At 39.5% G+C, this 17,172-nt stretch overlaps 1 protein-coding gene across 1 annotated transcript; it reads right to left on the bottom strand.

Moving 5' to 3' along the window:
- Nucleotides 1–308: 308 nt before the first annotated feature.
- Nucleotides 309–17,007, bottom strand: pde6d (phosphodiesterase 6D, cGMP-specific, rod, delta). Its single transcript, XM_067513586.1, has 5 exons — nt 16,680–17,007; nt 11,746–11,834; nt 10,177–10,302; nt 3,341–3,446; nt 309–1,555 (listed from the first exon to the last, which is right to left on the bottom strand). Exons 1-5 carry the CDS (start codon nt 16,727–16,729, stop codon nt 1,474–1,476), a joined length of 453 nt encoding a protein of 150 aa, XP_067369687.1. The 5' UTR covers nt 16,730–17,007; the 3' UTR covers nt 309–1,473.
- Nucleotides 17,008–17,172: the final 165 nt, after the last annotated feature.

Genomic DNA, 17,172 nt, shown 5'->3' with positions numbered 1-17,172 from the left:
GAACCTTTCACTTATACCTTGTCCCCACTACATTGTAGTCTGTTCTATCAGATTTAATAGCTTAACTTAAATCTCTAATAGCTGTATCTTGCAGCTCCTATAGCTGCGTCTATTCTTTCCCAAAGCTGATTTCTAAATATTTCTAAATACACTGTTTCTAAGACAACTGGTTAAACAACCTTAAAAAGGTAAACTATAAAGGCAAACCCTGGTTGGATCACACACTTGGCATTTGAATACATGAAATATTTTTAGTTTTCCCGGGCAAAAATGACAATACAGTAAAGACCAAACAAACACACATCATATTATTACAACATCAGGTGACTTTAATCCACAACTTTTGTTATAGTAAAACATGTCTATTTTACACAGCTCAGTTAGCAGCTAAGAGAAAACAATGAGATAAATGCAGTGAATTGGACGAGACACCAAAGTTAAAAATGTCGTCAAGATGAATGGAGTACAGCTGAGCAGCTGTTAACATCAGGCTTAAGTTCAGATACAATTGTAATCTGATGAACTGTCTAGAAGAAATAATGCCAGTTTTACTTGACACCTGATGATGAGTTAGCTCAAAGTTTAATATTACTATTTTACATTAACAATCTAATTATAATTGTGTTTGCTGATGAGGGTAAAATATAGTTTGTCAATTCTGTAAACTATTGGTTCTTGTAGTGGACTGGAGCAGAAACAGGTACTTGGTCCTTCATCACATTAACCTAAAAACCACTACACTACCTCATGTAGTCAGAAAACAGGAAAGGTGGCCTACAAATGCATTTTACTGGGCCTTTGGGAGGGAACAGCCCTACTTCCCCATGGTGGGAGGAAGTAAATGGAGACTCGAATTGTAGTTGCCTCTAGAATGCATCAAAGCTAGAGGTAATATTACCTAGTGTTTAATGATAAAGACATCTTGAATGTAGCTCAGGACAGAAACTTCACTCAGGACTAATATGAGGCTGATGTTTAAACAGACAACACGTCATAGGAGTGTTTTCATGTTCAGAAAGAAAGAAGATCAAATCACAGAAGATTACAAGTCTAACATTCTGTTCCTGAGTAAATGCAACCTTGGAGTGAGACAAGGTAGAATTCTAAAAAAAAAAAAAAAAAAAAAAAAAATGCACAAATCGTGTCATTTCCGAGTGGCTTCCTGGCTGAGTTGTGATCAGTGCTAATTTATGTACAGTGGAACAGTCTGGAGGAGAATATCCAGAGACAAATGATCTTAGGTCATGGGAAGATCTCTCTCCTCCTCTTCCCCACCCTCCCCCCCAAAGTTCTAGAAAGTTTTTAGGTCACAAACAATAGAAGAACCAAAGCTCACTTCTCTGGGTTTCACACAGATGTGCTGATCCCATATCAGCAGTGAACCGTTTACTGCCGCAAATTGTAGCTAACCTTGGAAATTTAAAGACCTTGGCAGATGTCAGCATATTTTAAGGAAGAGTCTTGGGTCAGGGGTCAGACGTAGAAAAGCCGTACCCTGGAGGTACTGACATGAAGGTCATCATCGTAGAACTTGGTCTCTATGATCACATTTCCACTGGAATGCAAACAAAAGTCAACTTTAATATCACTGTCTGACAGTTTCACTGCCACAAAAACACGTGTACACTATACTACATTTTATGAATCTACAATTCAACACACAGTTAAAGGCCTAAAAGAACTTGGCGACATCATAAAGATAAAGTTTGACACAGAAGTTTCAGAGGTAAGTGGAAGTGCACACATTTTTTGGAAAACATTACTACACTGCACCATAAAAACTGATGCACATAAAAGATCAAGTTAAAGCAGGAAATAGCAAGGGAAAGCAATCATTTCACCTTTTACCTTTTATTTGGAGTTCTCTCCAAATAAATGAGTCTTTGTTTGATTTTCATAGTGGGACTGTGCTCCCAGATGAGAAATACTACAGGCCAACAGAAATGATGAACATACACATAGACACAAGTCCAGATTGTACAAATTATTTTTTAGCATTCCAACATTATTTGCTCAATTGCAGTATGTCCACAGAAAATATTATGTCATATAACCATATTCATAGTTTTCATAGTGCATCCAGAAAGTATTTTTCCACATTTTGTTTTGTTACAGCCTTATTCCAAATCAGATTAAATTCATTATTTTCCTCGCAATTCTACAAACAATACCCCATAATGACAACATGAAAAAGTTTGTTTCAAATCTTTGCAAATATATTAAATGTCTTTAAAAAATAAATACAAAAAAAAAAAAAATCACATGTACATACGTTTTTACTGCCTTTGCCTACTACTTTTTTGAAGCACCTTTAGCACCAGTTACAGCCTCAAATCTTTTTGAGTATGATGCTATAAGCTTAGCACACCTATCTCTGGGTAGTTTCTCCCATTCTTCTTTGCACTACCTCTCAATCTCCATCAGGTCGGATGGGGAGCATCGGTGCACAGCCATTTTCAGATCCCTTCAGAGATGTTCAATTGGGTTCAAGTCTGAGATAAGGACATTCACAGAGTCCCATACCCACTACCTTGTTATCTTGGCTGTATTCTTACTGTTGTCCTGTTGAAAGAAAAACTGTGACCCCAATCTGAGGTCCAGAAGGCTGTGGAACAGCATTTCATAAAGGATGTCTCTGTACATTGCTGCATTCGTCTTTCCCTCAATCCTGACTAGTCTCCCAGTTCCTGCCATTAAAAGACTTCCCCACAACATGATGCTACCACCACCATGCTTTACTGTAGGGACTGTCGGTACAGGCAAATGCTGCAAAAACTATTCTGTACCCTTCACCAGATCTGGGCCTCGATATAATCCTGTTTTGGAGGTCTACAGACAATTTCCTTGGACTTTATTGCTGGGTTTGTGCTCTAATATGCACTGTTAACTGGGACCCTATATAGACAGGTGTATGTTCAATTAACTGAATTTCCCACAGGTAAACTCCAATCAAGTTGTAGAAACATTTAATGAATGATCAGTGAAAATAGGAGACATCAGAGTGTAATTTTGAGTGTCATGGCAAAGGCTGTGTATACTTATGTACATGTGATTTTTGGAGCAGGCATGTACATGTGATGTGGTTTTTTTATCTTTAATAAATTACCAAAGATTTCAAACAAACTTCTTTCACATTGAGATTATGAGGGTTTGTTTGTAGAATGTTGACGAAAATAATTAATACAATAATCGATAGATATTTTGGTGAATACTTTCTGGATACACTGTATTGTACATGTTACTAACCTCTACCTAAGTTGACAAAAGAAATACTGCATGTGTCAGCAGTACAGGAACATGATTCATAGGACAAATAAAGGCCATCTGAGAGAAGACTTACGTTAAAACATTTGCTGGCATCATCTGGGACTCTGGAGCTGCTTCTATCAGAGACTGCCATGTGTTGGTGGAGTTGGGGATAACAAAACCAAACTCAAAGAACCATTCTGGACCAAGAGACACAGACAGAGAAATAACTCAGTTCATCATACAATATGTTTATTTGTTTTAGTATACTATTATGTTGTAGACCATGAACCACAACTTTAATACCACCAGGAGGTATTAATAGTCTAGACAGGGAGTAGCATGGGAAAATGTATGGCTGGTCAAAATGAACAGCTGTCAGAACAACTTGCTCTAAATGTGGCTGTGTAGCCACAGACCAGAGTGACTACGCTGACCCCTGTTCACTACATTTTCCCTACCAGGTAGATATAATGTTGTGGCAGATAGGTGTGAATAATGGTCCAGAGATGTCACTCTCTCTCTCTGGTAGAACAAATAGCACAAACATGTTGTGTTGGTGAGGACTGTGTGTTGTCCCTTGGGGGTTTGGTTTCTGTAGCCTCTCCTCAGCAGGCCCCTGGGACAGCACACCTAACCCAAAGTAACAAGGAAGTGGTAACACATTCACAGTTAACTGGTCTGAATGCTGACGTGATTGGAGATCACGCCCAACTATGAGCAGGTGTGTTTAGTAACATTAACAATGATGCTCAAATCCTTTGGCTGCAAACAGTTTCTCCTTTTATCCTACTTTCTTGAGCTACTTTGCAACTGTTATTTTGCAATAAAAGAGTTCAGGGAGAATTTTTAACAGCTGTAAATTTCCAACATTTGAAGACAGCATTATATTTGACTAAAATGAAATTAGAACCTTTACATTTTTATATACAGTATATCCTTTATGAAATTTGAATTAGAAAATCCTCAATATCGATAAACTGTTTAAATTTCAATTCAACTTTATTTATATAGCACCATTCCCAACAAAGTCATCTCAAGGCACTTTAAACAATAAATTCAATACTATGGAGGGAAAGGAGCTCAGTGCATCAGGGTTGGGTCCCCGAGCAGTCTAAGCCTATAGCAGTATGACTATGACTAACTATAAGCTTTATCAAAGAAGGTTTTAAGCCTAGACTTAAAGGTACAGAGGGTGTCTGCATCCTCTGGTTCCACAGAAGAGAAGCTTGATAGCTAAAGGCTCTGCCTACCTTTTAAATTTCTGGGAACCACAAGAAGGCCTGCATTCTGAGATTGAAGTGGTCTATTTGGATGATATGATACTATGAGGTTCTAATTCCATTTAGCAGTCTAACTGAAGTATTTTGGATTAATTGTAGGCTTTTTAGGGAGTTACTGGGACATCCTAAAAGTAGGGGACCAATCCAACCTGGAAGTAACGAATGCATGGACTAATCTTCTTAACCTTGAGGCTGCTACCTTTCAGGGGTCGCCACACCAAAGCATATGCCTCCAACTAACCTCAAGTCCTCTGCATTCTCTCACACCCTCTCTCTCTCTCTCTCTCTCTCTCTCTCTCTCTCCTAACTTCATGTCTTCCTCTAGATCTCCTGCCTGGCAGCTCCTTCTACCAATATATTCACATTTACTCCTCTGAACATGTCCAAACCACCTCAATCTGGCTTCTATGACTATCTTCAAAACATCGAAAATATGAGCTGTCCATCTGATGTCCTCATTCCTGATCCTGTCCATCCTCGTCACTCCCAATAAGAACCTCAACATCTTAAGCTCTGCTACCTCCAACTCTGCCTCCTGTCTTTTCTTCAGTGCCACTGTCTCTAAGCCGAACAACATTGCTGGTCTCACCACCGTCTTGAACAACTTTCCTTTCATTCTCGCTGATACTCTTTAATCACACAACACACCTGACACTTTTCTCCACCCGTTCCAACCTGCCTGCACTCGCCTCTTCACCTCTTTTCCACACTCACCGTTGCTCTGAACCGTTGACCCTAAGTACTTAAAGTCCTGCACCTTCTTCACCTCTGCTCCCTGTAACCTCACCGTTCCACCTGGGTCCCTCTCATTGACATGTATTCTGTCTTACTGCGGCCAAGCTTCGTTCCTCTGTTTTCCAGAGCAGACCTCCACCTCTCTAGATTTTCCTCCACCTGCTCCCTGCTCTCACTACAAATCACAATGTCATCCGCAAAGATCATAGTCCACGGAGATTCCTGTCTAACCTCATCTGTCAGCCTGTCCATCACCAGAGCAAAAAAGAAGGGGCTCAGAGCCGATCCTTGATGCAGACCCACCTCCACTGCTTTCATACATGTTCTGCACCACTCTAACATACTTCTCTGCCGCTCCAGACGTCCTCATACAATACCACAGCTCCTCTCTCTGCACCCTGTCATACGCTTTCTCTAAATCTACAAAGACACAATGCAACTCCCCCTGACCTTCTCTGTACTTCTCCATCAGAATCCTCAAAGGAAATACTGCATCTGTTTTACTCTTTCTAGGCATGAAACCATATTGCTGCTCACAAATGTTCACCTCTGCCCTTAGCCGAGCTTCCACTACTCTTTCCCACAACTTCATTGTGTGGCTCATCAGCTTTATTCCTCTGTAGTTGCCACAGCTCTGCACATCTCCCTTGTTCTTAAAAATGGGCACCAGTACACTTCTCCTCCAGTCCTCAGCATCCTCTCACTCTCCAAGATCTTGTTAAACAAACTAGTCAGAAACTCTACTGCCACCTCTCCTAGACACTTCCATACCTCCACAGGTATGTCATCAGGACCAACTGCCTTTCCACTCTTCATCATCTTCAACGTCCTCCTCACTTCACTCTTACTAATCTTTGCTACTTCCTGCTCCACACCAGTCACCTCTTCTACTCTCTTTCCTTTAATTTTCCTCATTCATCAATTCTTAAAAAGTTCTCCTTCCATATTCCCATCACACTCCTGGCACCTGTCAATACATTTCCATCCTTATTCTTTAATCACACTAACTTGCTCCACATCCTTCCATCTCTATCTCTTTGTCTGGCCAACCTGTACAAATCCACCTCTCCCTCTTTAGTGTCCAACCTAGCATACAAGTCCTCATATGCTCTTTGTTTTGCCTTTACCACCTCTACCTTCACCTTACGCTACATCTCCCTGTTCTCCTGTCTACTCTCTTCAGTCCTCTCAGTGTCCCACTTCTTCTTAGCTAACCTCTTTGTCTGTATACACTCCTGAACTTGTCTCCTTGTCCACTTTCCTCTTTCCAGATGACACACCGAGTACCCTCCTACCTGTCTCCCTGATCACAGGGAGCTGTAGTGGTCCTGCAGCCGTGCTCCCAGATGAGACGTGCTCATCTGGGAGCACGTCTCAGCTCCTCCCTGAAAACTACACAACATTCTTCTTTTTTACCTTCCACCACTTCGTCCTCTTTTCTGCCTTCGTCCTCGTAATCTTCCTCACCAACCGCCATAATTTTATACACCACCATCCTGTGTTGTCTGGCTACACTCTCCCCTACCAACACTTTACAGTCACTGGTCTCTTTCAGATTACAACGTCTACACAAGATGCGTCCACCTGAGTTCTTCTACCTCCTCTCTTATATGTCACCCTTTGTTCCTGCCTCTTCTGGAAGAAAGTGTTCACTACAGCCATTTCCATCCTCGTTGCAAAGTCTACCACCATCTGTCCTGAAGACCAACCCTGCCCATCACAGTCTCATCACCTCTGTTCCCTTCCCCTACATGTCCATTGAAATCTGCACCAATCACCACTCTCTCCATCAGCATCCTCAAAGCAAATACTGCATCTGTTGTACTCTTTCTAGGCATGAAACCATATTCCTCTTTTTTTTTCCGACCGTTCCCTTTCAGGGGACGCCACAGAGAATCATGTGCCTCCATCCAACTCTATCCTTTGCATTCTCTACCAACTAACTTCACGTCTTCTGTCACTACATCCATAAATCTCCTCTTTGGTCTTCCTCTAGACCTCCTGCCTTGCAGCTCCAAACTGTGTTGTCTAGCTACTCTCTCCCCTACCAATACTTTGCAGTCACTGATCTCTTACACTGTCGGCTTAAGATGTAGTCTACCTGAGTGCTTCTCCCTCCGCTCTTATATGTCACCTTATGTTCCTGCCTCTTCTGGAAGAAAGTGTTCACTACAGCCATTTCCATCCTCTTTACAAAGTCTACCACCATCTGCCCATCACATTCTCATCACCTCTTTTCCCTTCACCTACATGTCCATTGAAATCTGCACTAATCACCACTCTCTCACCTTTGGGGATGTTCTGCATCACTTCATCTAACTCACTCCAGAATTTCTCCTTCTCTTCTAACTCACATCCTACCTGTGGGGCATAACCACTCACAACATTGAACGTCACCCCTTCAATTTCCAGCTTCAGAATCCACCTGTCTGATACTCTTTTCACCTCTAGAACATTCCTCACCAACTCCTCTTTCAGGATAACTCCTACTCCATTTCTCTTTCTATCTGACCCATGGTAGAACAACTTGAACCCTGCTCCTAAGCTTCTAGCGTTGCTACCTTTCCACCTGGTCTCCTGGACATACAGTATATCCACCTTCCTTCTCTGCATCATGTCAACCAGCTCTCCAGCCTTCCCTGTCATATTCCCAACATTCAAAGTCCCTACTGTCAGTCCTACATTCTTAGCTTTTCTCTTCTCTCTCTGCCTACAAACACACTTTTCTCCTCTCCTTCTTCGACTTTGACCGCTCCTTCTTCGACACAACCGCTCAGTTTAAATAAAGTTTATTATAAAATATATTTGGCAAAGCAAGATGAAGATGTAGTAAGTCCTCTGACTCACTAGGTGGTGCTGAACTCCAGTCTATGAGAGAGGACATGCAGATGAGTATCTTAGCAATGACTTGTGGGATATGGAGTCTAAACATGAAACAAGACTAAATAGAGTGAGTGGGGAGAGAAGCAGAGTCTGGAGGAGACAGGGGTCTTATGTCTTAAGAGCGGAGTATGATCCTGGTACTGTAGGTAGATCCTTAGATGCAGCGAGGATGATTAACTTAAAGAAAAGATAGGTGGGGAGAGTGTCCACTGAGGACGATGTAGTGGTCTGAATCTGTAACACAGAGGCAGGCCTGGTAATGAGTGCGTGGTAATGGAATACTTGAACACATGATGGACACTTTTCTGAGCTCCGTATAAGTTATAGTCAGATAATCAGATGGCTTGGTAAAAACGTGTGCATGGCATGATTAAAGCATAGACATGACATGGTAATCTTCACCTTATAATGATGTGGTTAGAAGGGCTCTTGATAATCTTGATTCCTCATGGGCAGATAACAGTACTCATAATCCTTAGTCAATCATTAGGTCGGCAACAGAGAGCGAATAGGAAGCAGTTACTCACAAAACCAGAGTAGTAGACAGAGTCAGGTCGATAATTGTATGTGGTCCGAATCGTAGATAGCAATGATGAACTTGACGAGAGCTGGAAAGTCGCTGTTAGAATGCAGACGATCTGGCACTTTGGTAAGTGAACCGAGGAGGTATATAAACAAAGGAATGAGAGCAGGTGAAATGGATTACCGGTGATTAGTTAAGCGGAGTAAACGTGAAGGGACCAGGAACAGGAAGTGACTGCAAAATAAAAGTCTTGAAGAAGGAATTGATCCTGACTCTCTCACTATATCCATAAATCTCCTCTTTGGTCTTTCTCTAGACTTCCTGCCTGGCAGCTCCACCCTCAGCCTCATTTGATTGATATATTCACAGTCTCTCCTCTGAACATGTGCAAACCACCTCAATACAGCCTCTCTAACTTCATCTCCCAAACATCTAACATGAGCTGCCCCTCTGATGTCCTCATTCCTGATACTGTCCATCCTCGTCACTCCCAAAGAGAACTTCAACATCTTAAGCAGTGCTACCTCCAGCCCTGCCTCCTGTCTTTTCGTACATCATCGCTGATCTCACAACCATCTCGAACACCTTTCCTGTTATTCTTGCTGATACTCTTTTATCACACAGCACACCTGACACTTTCTTTCTGGTCCAATCTGCTTGCACTCGGCTCTTCACTTCTTTTCACACTCTCCATCTTACCGTTGACGCTAAGTACTTAAAGTCCTGCACCTTCTTCACCTCTGCTCCCTGTAACCTCACCGTTCCACTTGAGTCCCTCTCATTCACACACATGTATTCTGTCTATGTAAAGTTAAGGACAAATCCTGGTCAAAAATAATTCAGAGGTTCCTTGCAGTAGTACTAGGGGTCAGAGTTATGCCAACTAGAATAATGATATGATTAGACAGCATATTTCTGTGATTTTTAGGCCCAAAGTCTATGACTTCAGTTTTGTTTGAGTTTAGAAGTGTAGGACATCCAGGGCTTTATGTCTTGTTTGATTTAATGTTATTTTTTATATCTGGTTCCATAGTTCGATATAGCTGGGTGTCATTAGCATAGTAATGGAATTTTATGGAGTGTTTTCTAATGTTGTCAAAGTTTTTTTTGTTGCCAAGACACTGCACATCATTTACAGTCCCATGAGACAAAATAGTATCTTGTAGCATCATAGTAACATTGTTTTCTGCCTAATGACCTTATATTCTTCTTTAAGAAACGGACTATACCCACATGTCAGACATGCTAGACATGTTGTAGAAGTCTCTGTTGGATCGCCCAGTCTATTGACATTGGCCTTTCCTTTCAAATCTGAAACAATTTATAAAACAAAAAAGTTTCTGCATGTTTATATTCAGCATTTCTCATCAAAACACACTGTGTGTTTCCATGAAGTCTGTGTATGGTAAACCAAAAGGAGACTGTGACTACTTTTGGTCAGAACTCCATAGGGTACCATTGAATACCAACTGAAAGACCTTCAGGTCCACTATTTTGGTCGATTACCTTCTAGACACTGTCCTTTGAAGAAAACTTTCTGCTCCAGCCTGAATTTCTCGAGTTTCTCAGAGGAAGAAAAGTTGAGCTCTCTGGACACTGCTTTACACTTCAGAATCTTCTTTGGGACACGAGCTAGAGAGACAGTAAAAAACTATTATTGACTGAGCTCTAAAAGCTTTAGCTAGATTGAAAGCATGTATGGCACTGGTAGAATGTGGCCTGCTGAAGACAGCCTTTGGTTATACAGTATCGATTCCAACCATACTTCAACCCTAACAGATTTGTTGAAACATTCGATCACAAAATGCTACAATCCATCCACCTCAGCATTTTCTACTTTAGTGAAATGACCGACCATGCATGAGCACATCACTGGGATGATGATTTCTTAGAGCTTGATGATGATTTAATCATCAGGAAATTTCTGCACTTTATTTTGTTAACCAAAATCTTCACATTTTCACAAATAAAACAGTGTATATCTACCATATAACAGTTTAAACGCACAGAAAGTCTAATGATCAAAGTTATTATTCCTACTAGTGCTGTTAGCCTTTTAACAACAAATTTGTAAGATTTATATTTTACATTTTTATAATTTTGTCCAGTTCTTTTTTTTTCTATATTTATTTAGTGTTAGTCAAGCATTTTGAAAAACAACAAACAAAAAAAGTACTTCTTTTCTACAGCATCTCATTTGCCTGTTTTAGACAATGGTTGTTACACACTGCCAGTTTTAGAGGCATGAGGTGATGTCCAGTTGGATGTAGAACACACGTTAGTGTTGCTTTTAAAATGATAGTGAGAGAGTAGTGATTTTGTAAATGCTTGAATGAACAAGCATAATGAGCAAGAAACCACACCAGCAGATGAGTCATAATAATGATAATAAATGAAAATGCAATGAGAAATACAGTCATATTCCTAAGTTTATAGTAAAAGTATTGAAATGTTGGATAAAAGGATGTTGTTAAGTTACGTGAGAGTATTATTCAGCTGCAGAACAATGTTTCCCTTCCATGAGCACAGTACCGATAAGCAAAAGCTACTGTGACATGAATTAAAACTGTTCACCTGGGGAATGAGCTAGACAGAGTTTTCCACCTTCCAGGTTTGTTTTTGTCTTGTCTGCCCCACTGTACATGTATGTTAAAGGGCAGAGTTTAGATTATGATATGAGAAAAATGAAACCTACTTTTCTAGGCTCTGGGAACATTTTACGAATACAAAACCATTTATAATAGTGGGTATTAATTGACGTTTGTTGTTCAAAAATGCACATATGTCTCTTTCATAAATGTGGTCTATGGAGAAAATGCTGCTTTGGTCATGTCAACCTTTTTACTTTCCTGCATTTACAGTATTTAAACATTTCTCTTGAAATATTGCCAGATTTTAGTTTCAATAGTAAACCATCTATTTAATTACTAGCGTGTAATCACACATTAAGCATTAAATATATGTCAGATTTGCCATCAAGGATTCACTTATTTTTCCCCACCAGTACTGTGAATATTTAATTCTTTGTTCCAAAAAGACAAAAATTTTTAATGTTTGTGTTTTATATGAATTTACCTTCATGTTCTACTCCTGGTACAGACAGGTCTTCAGTTCCCTGCCACAGCACTTTGCCTGTCTCTGCATCTCGAAGATTCATCCAGTTTCTGTCAGGAAAAGGTTAAGTGACTACAACTAAAGAATAGAAAAAAAACAATACAGTATCAACTACTGAAATATTCATTAACTCACAGTTGTTTCATTGGAAAAAGTCAGCAGTTATGGTGGTGACTCAAAGCTACAGAAGCAGACTGGTGTTGGAAAATGAACTAGTTATCAAACTTGTCTGTTATTTGTTCCTCTTGGAAGTGGTTAATTTTAGGATTTGATTGATTTTGCTGCATTTACAGCATTTTTTTTGCTAAAGCTGGGTCTGTGTTTCGTCCAATTGGTGGTGTTCTATAAAAAACAAAAGTCCTAAATATTGTACGTGGCTACTATAGTAGATAAAAACTGAAAATAAGCAGAGATGAAACTCACATCCTCTACTATAGAAACAATTTGCGGACCCAAAAAATGCTGGTGTTTTAAAGTGGTAAAGTTCTTCTATCTTCAGACACACTTAAGAGTTTTATCTCGTGATTTTTCACAATAATATTTTTCTGTTTATTTAAACACCATTTTAATTCCATTGCAGGTTTTACTAGAAGAGATGTGTGGAAAGGCAGGCAGAAAGCATACTGATAACACCTAGGACAAAGAAACACAAAGTATTTTTGGAAATCACACTCATAGGATTCTATGAGAAGATTCTCCACTGAGCCTCGTGCCACCATAACATACTACTTAGTGTCAAAGTGCTTCAGTTTCACACCATCTGGGAAGCCTGTCCTCCCACCTCCCCACAATGAACCAGCTTAAAGAACACTAGATTCAAGAACTTCACTTATCTATATGTACTGTTATCTATATTACTATGCACAAGAAAGTTGCATAAGCAAATTGAAATGTTGCTGGTGATAAATTGACATTGATAGGTGTGAATGTGAGTGTGAATGCTTGTCTGTCTGTGTACGTCTCTCTGTGTTGGCCCAGAGATAGACTGTCGACCTTGCCAGGGTAAACCCCGCCTCTCACCCAATGACAGCTGGTACAGGATAAGCAGTTAAGATGGATGGATGGAATCTACAATACCTATGGTGAGATCACAAAATAAGCCTGGTCCTGATAAACACTGAACATATTATACAGTTACAGTTGTGGCTGTATGTGGCTCTATATTTATCTAGGTACACAATAAATAAATAAACAACAAGCATCTGCTAGAAAAAACATCCTACTGCTCAACGGTCATATAATTTTTAAGTTTATCACAACAGACTTGGACAGTTATTCCATAAAGTAAACTAGGAATCTAATACAAACAGCTTCAATAACACACACTCAAACAACTTCAGCATCTCAAATACTACCATCATCTGGTTGAATACTTGTTTAAATAAATATTTCATCAGCATTTCACATCTGTTGTATTAATAAGAGTACTTGATTTTGAGTTTTTTCATTAAAAGGTCATAATTGTAATTAAATATTCATACTGCACATTAAATATTCATCTAACATAACACATTGGATGTTGTTTCATGCTGAAAAGTCAGATGCTACAACAGAATTCTACCGACTCCATCATCCCCCACCTTTTCCACTGACTTTCTAGAAGTGTGCTAAATTAAATGCTTTCTCTAATCCTCTCAAGTCTAACTTAATCCAGTCCCCTACATCAACCTGATCCTCTACACCTTCCTGAATAATCCAGACTGGATGTCAATGTCCTTCTCTCTGATGCTGCTAGCTCCAGGTTGGCTACTCTAATCTCTAAATGTGTTTTACTGTGAAAAAGACCATTCTGCTTCATTTCAGTAGGAGGTCTATGATGTCAGTGGCCTCACTATAAAAACAGCAACACAAAAATCTGCAAAAGAGTGGGAGACTTGATCAGCTTGAGTAAGGAAAACCCATCACCCATGTAGTCTGTTCAGAAAATGTGTGCACTTTTCTTTCTCACTTCCTCACAAACTGATGCAAGCTCTGTCAACATAATATGAGGTTGATACATAGCCTCCCCACAGCTAGCAGCAGGTTGTGTGTGTGTAAACCACTAGGGAGCCTGCACGAATCTGACAGAACACACACACACACACACACACACACACACACGCACCAGTTAATGAGTCCCTAGTGAAAAGATGCTGTCATGGTTTAGTCTGAATTTATTTTTAAAGACATGTTAATAGCTCAAGTACAGCTAGCTTCCTGATCCCTAACTATACTAACAACAGCCCCAACACACAGCTACTGAACACTTACAGTTCATAAGCATATCATCACAGTAAGTCCTTAAACACATCTAAACTCAGGAGTATATTTTTATTCAATATTAGAAAACTATAGTAATACTGTAATATGTAGCTACACGAATGCTGTTGGATAAACCAAATCCATGCCAATTGCAGAGCAAAGTGAGACTTAGAAAAAAGGATTGGAACCTGTCCACATTTCTTTACACTTTAAATCATTGTAAGAGGACTGGGTCTGTTAAGCTGCAAACAAACATTTGTAATAGTTGTTTTTGCAATTATTTCAAAATTTGTATTTAATGAAATGTATAACAACATGCCATAACCTCTCTCCCAACAATGCCAGACTTTGGGTTTGAATATATCCGACGGTCAGTAGCTAACTGAAGCAAGTGCTTCTGCTTGTATGGCAATCCTACAGATGCTCTGTTGTAACCCTGTCCTGGTTTTAATATCTGTATGGACAGCTGGTGGCATAAAACTCTGATGCTTTAAATGATGGATTCAGGCATATGCCAGAGAACAGCAAGAAACACAACTTTACCAAGAAACACGCACCAACACAAACACCGCAGCTCCACTTTTTGTAAAAATTGGCATGTACTGTGATACAATTTAAGTCGTCTTGATTTTTTTTTTTTTTACAGCAAGGACTCAATTTCATGTTAAAGTTTGAGACTTTCTCGCTTCCCATTGATAAATTGTCTGTCTCCCCTTCCACCCAGATTAACAATTTGGGTTTTCTCTTTGAAAGCACCATATCTTTTATATCAGAACTCTCATGCTGCTTGTATTATTACTCCGACTCCCATCATACTATACTGGATGTTACCCATTCTCTTTTAACAGCTTCACTGGCTTCCCCTCAAATATTGTAATTATTTATTTTTTATATCTTTATATCATTGCTCCCCCATATCTTTCAGAGCATGAACTGCTTCTCGTACTCCTCGTTCTTCTACTATGGCTCTACTTTCCACACCTTCTGCCCATTTTAGTACAATTTCAAAGATTTTGATTTAAGTGTATCACTTAAAAATGAAAAAATATGTCAAGAGAACTGAAAATCAGACAATTTATGATTATAAACAGTCTTTTGGATGCCCGACAGACTCCACAAAGTGAGGCTGGCTAAGGATCTGATGCTGGCACAGAAAGGCATTCTGATCTATATGATATGGGACTGACCATAAATGCAGGCATTTTGGTTGAGTAGTCAGTCTCCAAATAATTATAGGAATTCTATGTCAAGAAATGGGGAAATTATCATGACTTTTTGCACAGAGTCTGGGTGTCTTGACCTCTCATGAGATGTTCAAGTGGTGTTTAGACATCCTTTTTACTTTATTTATTTTCTATTTATCTATTATCTATTTATTTATGTAGAACCCTCTGTGTTCACTTTGTTGTGATTTTTTTACAAATTGCAGTTACCTCTTTGTCTATTGACTCAAACCCATTAAAAGCATACATTCATTAATTTTTAAGTATATATAAAAGAAAGTTTATAGAAATCAAACTAATTCAAAAGGTCGCCATTCCATCTAATCTGATGGCCGAACCAGTTCATTTTTGTAAAACCAGCTGACTTCTTTGACCATGTTTACACTTGACATTTTAAAATGTAACATTACTTCACTAAGCAATTTCTGTGTGCTTTCTTGCTCTGAGGTAACCCTGGTACCTACCCTACCTACCCTGGTAAGTATTTTGCAGATGATCTTGCCATTAAAAATCTATTTTAAGTCAGGGATTGAGGCAACAAAAGTGGATGAATCAGAGTGTTCCGCCAACAACTACTGAGTGCTATGATATATATATACCAACTAAATTACAAGAAGGGCACTGTAATGTCCAATTAATGTGGGACACAGCCCATATAAATTTTACACGTTTGATCAAACACAACAAGCTATGATTCACTGTATTCTGACACCTGATAACTTTGGCTAGCAATACATTTAAGTTCCCAAATCGCTCTTCCTTCTCATGTTTTTCTCTTTCCAACATGTCTGTATACTATGTATTACAGGCAATGTGCTGAATACCGTGAACAATAAAATGGGACAATGTAGACGGGGTGCCAGAGAATAAGCATAATATAAACCCTGGTTCAATGGGATTACACAAATTCAATTGTTGGTAAAGTAATAATCGTCTTAAATTACTAATTTGAAATTGGAATATAAGATAAAGTATACTTAACTTTTGGTGGAAGATATGTGTATATGAAAATACACTGGTATGATCTTCATGCAAAGCAAAAACGAAATGTACTGTTTTTAAAGAAAAGAAACCGTTTCACCAATTCCATATAAACTTGGGCAACCTGAGCAGTTAGCCCGGCAAGTTAGCTACAGGCCATGCTCAGTTACTGGAGCTGTCTGGCCATGATTCAGATGTGAACGAAGTTAGCTAGCTCTGTAACTTCAGGGACATTTTACATGCTTCACATTAACACACCAACTAAGCACCAGCATCGGTTGTGTGTATCACTGGCTAAATCAGATGATTCATAAACTGCAGCTAAGCTCGTACATTAGACAACAACAGACATCACTTGTAACTACCATCTTGCTAATGTTTGATGACGTTATAGTAACAGACAACGGCACCGATAGCAGACCATCACTAAACATGCAATAAAAAGGATACAGTTTGAAGCCCTTCAAAATTTCCTTGGCCCTGTCTTCGTCTGAAGACATTTCAGAAATCTCCTGTCCTCGCTTCTTACGGAAAACTCAAGCTCTGCTGATATGTCGTTAACGATGCAACTGTCGATGTTCGCTTGAACAATTTGCTCACAACAATGGCAGTTTATGTTCGGCGGAAAAAAACATAAAATTGATATACTTGACTAACGTTATATGTTGTACAACTGCAGGTTGAATCTGATCCGATAATGCAATCAGCTAAATATAGACAGCTAACTAACCGAGAGCTAACCTTAGCCCGACAGCCAATCACAAGTCGAAAATGACGAGCATGGGTGGGACTACACGCAAATACGGACGCGTCACCAGGGGCAACGCCACACACGGTTGGTCTTAGGGCTAGGCGGCGTGTGTGCGTACCCCTTTTTTTTTGAAAGTAATAATTAAAGTAAATTATTTAGGAAAACCCTCGCATTACTTCAAACCCACACTGA

This window comes from Channa argus, chromosome 8 (genome assembly GCF_033026475.1).
Source record: "Channa argus isolate prfri chromosome 8, Channa argus male v1.0, whole genome shotgun sequence".
Taxonomy (NCBI): Eukaryota; Metazoa; Chordata; class Actinopteri; order Anabantiformes; family Channidae; genus Channa; species Channa argus.
The sequence above is the reverse complement of the archived record's forward strand: the minus strand, read 5'-3'. Positions and strand labels throughout refer to the sequence as shown.